This window comes from Eschscholzia californica, unplaced genomic scaffold (assembly GCF_041429995.1).
Source record: "Eschscholzia californica isolate CP2 unplaced genomic scaffold, dmEscCali1.0.p SCAF_4, whole genome shotgun sequence".
Taxonomy (NCBI): Eukaryota; Viridiplantae; Streptophyta; class Magnoliopsida; order Ranunculales; family Papaveraceae; genus Eschscholzia; species Eschscholzia californica.
In genome coordinates, this window is record NW_028238461.1 from 28309043 (window position 1) to 28317608 (window position 8566).

General features: G+C 38.5%; 3 protein-coding genes across 3 annotated transcripts in view; 1 reads left to right on the plus strand and 2 right to left on the minus strand.

Annotated features, from left to right (window-relative positions):
* The window catches only part of LOC147543996 (uncharacterized), a 3911-nt gene extending 2809 nt beyond the window's left edge, over positions 1-1102 (minus strand). The window contains exon 1 of the mRNA XM_086635557.1: positions 280-1102. Within this exon, the coding sequence (XP_086491683.1) occupies positions 280-1102 (823 nt within the window). The remainder of the gene's footprint in view (positions 1-279) is intronic.
* A 117-nt stretch (positions 1103-1219) lies between these two features.
* On the minus strand, positions 1220-2044 carry LOC147543997 (uncharacterized). Its single transcript, XM_086635558.1, has one exon. It carries the CDS (start codon positions 2042-2044, stop codon positions 1220-1222), a length of 825 nt encoding a protein of 274 aa, XP_086491684.1.
* Positions 2045-7499: 5455 nt separating this feature from the next.
* On the plus strand, positions 7500-7931 carry LOC147543998 (uncharacterized). Its single transcript, XM_086635559.1, has one exon. The coding sequence runs from the start codon at positions 7500-7502 to the stop codon at positions 7929-7931; it is 432 nt and encodes a 143-aa protein (XP_086491685.1).
* Positions 7932-8566: the final 635 nt, after the last annotated feature.

Here is an 8566-nt window from a genome sequence, read left to right on the forward strand (position 1 = left end):
ATTTGACTTTCAGGGATTTCGTTATCATCCTTTTGAACTTCGGATGAGAGTTCTTTGAGAAGAAAATATTCTATTTACTATAGTTAATAATTTGTCCTGAAGCATCACAGAAGGTTCGGAGAAGGTTTTTTAGATTGTAAATGTTATCCAAGGAGTTTTTACCAAAAATGATGCAATCATCTGCAAATAAAAGGTGAGAGATTTCTAGCTCTGAATTGCTGATCAGGTAACCAAGAAAAGAGTCCGTTCCCACTTTGGAGGAGATGAGCCTGCTGAGACCTTCCATTGCCACAGTGAAGAAAAAAGGGGAGAGGTGATCACCTTGTCTGATGCCCCTGGAAGGGAGGAACTTCTGGCCTGGCCTACCATTAATGAGGACTGCCATTGAGGAAGTCGAGATGCAAGAGCTGATCATTCTAATCCAGTGCTCTGCATATCCTAACTTTCTCATAAGCTCTTCTAAGAAGTTCCACTCAACTCTGTCGAATGCTTTCGACATATCTAATTTGAGGCCGAAAAAACCTTTATTTCCTTTCATCTTTTTGTATGAGTGGATGATCTCTTGAGGCATGATAATATTGTCAGATATCTGCCTACCTGGGACATAAGCAGATTGAAAAGGAGATATGATATTTGTAAGCGTGTGTTTAAATCTAGCTGCTAGGATTTTTGTGATTATCTTGTAAGTAGTGTTCAGTAGGCTAATCGGACGATAGTCTGCCGGCGTTTGGGGAGAAGTAGTTTTAGGAATAAGGTAAATGTTCGTATGATTAGCATTCGGGGGAAGGATTGCGGTGTGAAAGAAGTTGGTAACCATGTTGTAGATATCTTGACTAATTGTGTCCCAATTAGCCTGAAAGAAAAAAGGGGGGAAGCCGTCAGGACCTGGAGCTGCCTCTTTCTTTAACCACCTAATAGCTTCATCCACCTCTGTTTTGTCAGGGATTCTAGTAAGCTCCTGGTTTTGACTATCAGAGATGGAAGGCTGGAAAAGCTCCAGAATTTGGGTATTAATATTAGTGTTGCTGGTAGTGCTAATATTCAGAAGGTGAGAAGAGAAAATGTTCTGAATATCATTAAAGTTTTCCTGCCAGTTACCCATATCGTCCTTGATAGCGAGGATACTATTATTACGATTTCTCTGAATGGCTTGAGAATGGAAGTATTTAGTGTTTTTGTTTCCCAGATTAATAAAATTATTCTGTGATTTTTCCTTCCACTAGCTTTCTTGAAGATTGTAAAGCTCCTCTAACCTTCTACTAAGGCTAATCTGCTCTTTACTGCAGGTGCATTTCTGAATATGTGCCACTATCTCATTGATGCTATTTTTAATGTTTCCGAAGACATTTTTATTCCATTTGGTGAGGTGCATACTTAATTTCTTAAGATTGGCCTGAATGTCATTTTGAGAAACGCTATTCATCTCCCACTCACACGCGATGAAATCATGGCACTCAGGATGAGACATCCAAGTACGGATGAACTTAAAGGGTTTTCGATTTTTTTGATTATGATTTCGGTTAGACAGAAGGATCGGAAGGTGATCCGACCCAACACCTTCCAAATGAGTAATACCCGAGCTCTTAAATTTTTGCAGCCGATACTGATTGGCCAACGCTCTATCTAAGCGTTCTTGAATCAGGTTATTTCCGAATTGTCTGTTACTCCAGATATAGGGGTTTCCTATAAAACCCATATCCAAAAGTTCAAGTTTAGTAATGATATTATTGACTTTGGGAGTGTTGGAGTTAGTATTAGAGCTGCCCCCACTCTTGTCCTGAGGATCAAGGATAATGTTAAGATCCCCGATCACAATCCACGGCTTATCAGGGCCCGGATTTAGGTCGAGTAACTTTTTCCAAGGTTTCATTTTGTGGTTATTATAGGGACTTCCATAAAAGCCCGTAATAAACGAGAGGTTAGGACTATGAGTATCTTGAAATTCCATATGAATCATATTGCTATCCGAAAACAGAATATTGGCTTTAATATTGTGGTTCCAGTACATGACTAGACCACCTGCCTTGTTCACCGGTTCTAGCATATTCTTTGCCGAGGCGGATGTTTTTCATAATGTTGAAAGATTTGTTCTTTGTTTCAGCCAGGAAGATAATGTCTAGTTTTGTCCGATATATGATGTTCAGAAGATGCTTCTTCGTCGTAAAAGAAGAGTTACCGCGAACATTCCAACTTAAGATAGTTGGGCTGCGTTCTAGAGGTGCCTGAATACTCATGTCTCTAAAGGCACACCCTTCGGATGATCAACCTAAAAAGAAATGAAACCAAACCAAGCAGACCACAAGAAGAACACTACACTATTGCCGGCCAACCAAAGACGGCCAACAGACTAACCTAACAGCCAGAAACAAAAACTAAGAAATTAAACAGGAAGAACGAAAAGAAGAAAAAAGAAATAACACTTAATCAGTAACAGTTCATTAACATAAACATAGCAGTAACAGTCCATTAACAGTCCAATAACATAAACAACTACTAACAAAAGGACCAAATGAGTCTCCACTCCTGAACTAATCAGGAAAGCAAAAACCAAGACTCACTGCTACTAACCACCAAACTAACCACATATACTACACAACTAGACCAGGTAGATTAAACAAAGGAAACTAGACAAATAAACACCCAGAAAGCGAGACCACATAGATAATAATAACATAAGATAGACAAGTAAGAAAGACCAGACTCTAATCGACCAAACTAGGCTGTTCATCGACCTCCTCATTTCTAGCATCTGAAGCATCTCCTGGAGAAACTAACAGTGAGTCAGCAAAGATATGTCGTCTCCTCTCTTCTTGACTATCAATGGACTCTGGTGGAGAGAAATACCAATTAGGAAGATTGGCCTGAGCTAAATCATATTCCACAATAGACTTGTATCTTCTGATGCCTCTGCTACTGCCTTCCCCAAACTCACCAGAGCCCCTTTCTCTAACTTTCTCAGCAATTAACCCTTGATACTCCCCCTCCTCAACCCTAACTTCCATTAGATGATCTGCTTCCTTCCTTTTACTAATCTTATTACTCTGTACCAAAGAAGGCACTTTATCTATTCCTTGTTCATTGGAAGGGACCACATATAAAACCCAATTCTGTACACTTGGGTTAATGGTTGGGGAGATGTCCATCTTAGAACTAGTTGTTCTGACATTCGGTTTGATACATGGGATAGGAGAGTGTTCGATAATCCGACATCTATGACAAATAGCTTTAGGAAAACGTAAGTAACTGAAATTGACTAGCTTACCTCCATCTATGAAAATGGAATTCAAAGTAGCTAACAAGGGAGTCCTCACATCATACATGAACTGAATTCGGATCAAAGAGTTAGTCACCATACTAAAATTCCTCGGCTGCACTTGCATGATATAACCCATACACGAAAATATGATGTCTAAATCTTGACGATTTTGAATAGCAGAAGGAAGACCAGCAAAGCTACACCACATGGGTTCACACATCAGCTCTGGAGCCTCTTTACTCAGTGGGAAATCCACCTCTTGCATGACCACCAGTAGACCCCTAATGATCCAGGACCTACCTTGGTTAATCTCGTTCATAACAACTGAACTCCTGGGTTTGATAATGAAGTGATAGGACCATAGGGGGCTTTGGTGATCTCACATTCTCTGAAGAAACGAGACTGAGCAGAGATGTTCCTTCTAATAAAACCTATCCCGTAATCATAAGAGCAACAAAGTCTTGCCACAAACCCTGCTTGAATCTCTTGAAGATCTTTGCTAACCGATGGCTTTTGATAAGCTATGGTTAAGTTGCCATATTCTGAAATATTCATTTGTAGTGCCATCTTATCAGAAAGATCGTCTATTTGGATCTTGGAGAAAACGTTCGACATTAACAGAGAGGAGGGAAGATGGAGAGGCAAGAGACTATAAACTAACTCAAATAGCCACAAGCAGAGAACAATGCTCCAGTTCCTTCTCAAGGTTGAATGATAATTAATACTCTTTACATGCATGATCTCGAAAAAAGAATCTACTCTAATCTAGTCTTCATCCACATTCAGACTCAAAAAATTCTCGGGAAGAAGCGATAATCCAAAAGCCAACCACCACTTGTACCCCAGAGAGGATCCGACCTATCTAATGACCCCAAACGTAATCGAAGACGAGAAATCCGGCGCACGCTTGAGGAGGGATAATGAACAGCCTAGCTTGGGTTAACTACTCTTGACACATGTAATAATAACCGAAAAAATTAAAGATTAAATACTTACCTCGCTCACCGAGAGATCTCATCAGAGATTATGCCTTGGCTTTTTGCTGTTTCCCGATGCTTAATGATGCCTCCACCTTTATTCTTCTTATTCCTTCTTACTCTGTCTTCGTGCAGCTTCTCACACGATTTAATTGGTTTAAATTATCGGTATCTAATCCCTAGGTTTCCAAAATTTGGATCTGACGGTAGTTATGGAGGATCTGTAAGGATCAATGCTTGCATGTACGAATCTAGAAGGCTAAAAGTGAGATGGAGCGGCCTTTAATGGTGGATTAGGGTTTATTCAGGTAAAGAAAGGAGAGGGAAGGAAAAAACGTCTGCTGACGTCACTCGGAGCTTCTCTCTCCTAAAAAAACCCGCAAATTGGAAACATCCTTACCGCCATGTATTGTTACGAACAATATATGTTTATGAACAATATATGTTGATACACAAAAGAGTCCTGATTTAATGAACTCATACGTGAAGTATGATCTTGAGCCCATGACCTTTAGATCTTCAAAAGTCATCTCACAAATCAGTTTTACAGTTGGATCTTCCTTGACTTAACTAGTAGATTAAACTGAGAAAGAGTTACCCATAATAATCCTATTAATTATTATTTACCAAATGTCCTTTCATCTCTCCCGTTCGTCTCTTTACTTTCCTTCTCTCGCTTTAATTGTCCAAAATATATAACCTCTCTCACCATTAAAATATCGTGCAACTTTCTTTTGATGCATTTCGAACTTCAATTTTGGTCGCGGCTTTGGAGAATAAAGAATAGTCTCCGGGGAATAAATTCTCTAGAGAATCCATGTTTTTTTGTTTATTCTCGGGAGAATATTTTATTTTATTCCAACATCTCACTTGATCAAACATTGCCCCCTAATCTTCATCCTCTTTATCACTGTCACCACCATAACTTCCCACCATCACCATTCTATCCACCAACATTCCTACCACCATTGTCTTTTCTTTCCTCTCTTCTCATCTCTAACTCACGGTTACCCTTTCTCTCTCTTTTGTTGCTTTCGTTTTCTCTCTCTCTCTCTCTTTCATTGTAGATCACACTCATTATGTCTCTCATTCTAGACATATCTCTCTCACTATCTATATCTCTCTCGCAGTCTTTATCTCTCTTTCTCACAGTTTGTCTCTCCCAATCTCTTTCTTGGTCAGTATAGATCTCTCTGTACAGAGTTCATTGCCACGAAACATTTTGTGACCATGAAACATTTTGTGGCCACGAAACAGTCTGTAGCCACGAAATGGTCATGGGCACAAACATGAAATGTTTCGTGGAAAAGAAATCCTCGAGGAGGGTTTCACCTCGATGTCAGGTTCCGACGAAGGGAACACTTCCCTTTGTCGGAGTGGCGTCTGTGTGAGAAAGGGAGGGAAACAATGAGAGATCGATTGAGAAACATTGAGAGATTAAGAGAGAAACAGTGAGAGATCAAGAGACATATAATGAGAGCAATAGAGAGAGATAGTAAGAGATAGACAATGAGGAATCTAGAGAGAGGAGAGACTAAGAGAAGAAGAGGAAAACAATAAGAGAATAAGAGAGACATGGTGCGCGACAGTGGGAGAGAGAGAGCAATAAAAGGGAGAGATAGATAGAGAGAGAGAAGATGAAGATTAAGGGGTAATGTCTGATCAATCAATTTTTGGACTAAAAAAAATATGCTCCTGAGTGTTTGAAAGGGATTTATAAAATTTGTGTTTAAGAATGTACAAAAAAAGAAATTCACATTTCTTCGTGTGATCAACTTGTTCTTAATCACGAATTTTTTTAGTTTGATGATACACAAATCGACCATTAAAATAGAAAACTAGAAATATAAAATGGAGAGGAAGCGTGAGCCTAAGGTAAAGGTATATCTTATCAAGTAATTAAGAGAATATTTGTAGTTATTATTTCTTGGTTTAACTTACTCCATAAATTAAGAATTAAATCAAGGAGGACCCTATCTGTTAAATTGAATTATTGTATATCTTGAAAGATCTGACGGTTATTAACTCACATTCATAGTTCACCGTATGAACTTGAGCTCATTGAATCACGACTCTACACAAAATTTCTAATAATTAAGGAAACTTTGGAGAATGTGAATCATGGATATTACGGATATTGGTTCAATCTTGGTCGTCTATGTCTAAGAGCATCTGCAATGCAAAACTCAAAAACTCTTTATTAGTAATATGTGTCAAATTAAAAACGAGATTCTTGTTTTTAGGTGACAAAAATAGAGATCCTTAATTCTTTTGTGTCTCCTATGCAAAAATCTAAAATTATTTTGCTCACTTATGTGGCATGGTTATTTTTGTAAAGAAATTATTGGGTCACATATTGGCCAATTGTGAACAGTCAAGATGTTTAAATCTTGACATGGGCGACACACACTAAATCCCCCCCCCCCCCCCCCCCCCCCCGTAACACACGAGCAAATCTTTGATAGGACCAACGGAGAGGTGAACCTGAAAGAGCCATGTCATCTGAATCCAACTTTAACCACTGAGATTGTTCGGAGGTCGACCCGATTCCCTAGCCACCTAGAACTCTATCATGATATCGAGGCAAGCCAAGGGGTGGACCTAACTAAACCATGCCTAGTGAGGCCTATAAACCTATATAAACATCACATCCCTGAAACGCGATGCGATCCTTAGAATTTGAGAATATTCATAAACTTTTAACCTGCACACAAAACTGTTTGAGTGTTGGAGTGCCATTGCAGGTACTCTCCGTCGAAAGAGACTGAATGATAAGGTACAATCACGATTTTGTTAGGAATATCCGAGAAGCCACTGTCCGATATCTATAGAATTAACCAGTCATTTTAAGGATATATGAAGACTTTATTTCTATTGGTTTGAAAAAAAAAAAGATGAGTTGGATGGTTAGAACTATCTTAAGAGGACTCTAGAAATACTCTAAAAATAGAGTGTCTTCCTGAGATATCTTTATTGAACTAGCACCAAATCATTTTAAAAGTCAAATTGAGTTTTGCATTTGAGATATTTTTTTAAAGAAAATCTCCAAAATTCATTTGTGCATGGCACTAAGAGTATCTAATATCGAGTGTTGCTTACCTTTTATGCTTACCTTTTATGCTTACCAAAAGGGTTAAGTTTTATGCTTACCTTTTATGGTTCTTTTGGAAGGAAAGGAACAACACACAGTTCAACCAAACTGGGATCTTCTTACCAGGTATCATACTCAAAGCCTTGCGTGAGACCACTAACATGTCTGCACAAACATGAACATGAATGGAGATCTAAGGTGGACACCTCCAGAAGAAGGGATGATAAAAGCAAATTTCGATGGAGCTTTTGGGACTCAAGGGGCTTCAGTAGGTATTGTGTTTAGAAATAGTGAAGGGGTGATACTATATCATGAAGGAAAGAGAATAAACCCAAAATCGCCGCTAGATAGTGAAGCACAAGCTTTGCTGCTGGCTTGTAAGAAAGTGGAGGAACTAGGGTTTCGTAGGGTTTTATTTGAAGGGGATTCCAGATCAATCGCACATGCGGCAACGGACTGCGAGGATCAAATCCCGTGGCGCATCCAAGGTACCATTCTGGAGATAAGAGCACAACTGTCCCGTCTTGATAAGGGTGAAATTAAAGCAGTTTCTCGAGAAGCCAACACTTTAGCCCACAGTATTGCTCAATCAGTTTTTAGTACCTAGCTTTTGCTTCTTTGTAATTTAGTCCTTATTTTCAGTTAGGTCTAAATTCTGTCATTTAACTTCATTGTATCTCGAAGCAGCCGTTAGTGGCAATTAATGAAGTTATTTTTCTCCCAAAAAAAAAAAATATCGAGTGTTGCATTAGAGATGCTTTAGGTAGTTCGGTAAATCTTTAGCATCAATCTCAAACTATCGATTGTTAGGTTTTTGGTTGACGGCAATCTTCAATAATATTCCTAATACTTCTTAACGAAAAAATTTGATTTTTGAAAGAAAAACACTAAAAAAATGTGAGCCATGTCGCAACAACCAATCTACCAACAACCAGTCTACCTGTTAAAGATGTATTTGATTTTTATCATAATTTATTGTGATAACATAATGTTAAAACGTGGTACTATATGTTATTTTAATTTATTTTGAATGCAACAGCACTCATATGGTTGTTGTTCTATAAGTAAATAAAAGACTTGCTAATTCTCAAATGGCCGCCAAAATGCGACCGAGGCGTCCAATTAGTGTACAAAGTTTTTGGGTGGTTTCACCTCACCCTCTTTTGAAGTAAACGAATTAACTGATGTGAACTCAAAGTAACCTAAATAATCTAACAAATTATACTCTTATTTCAAAATAAA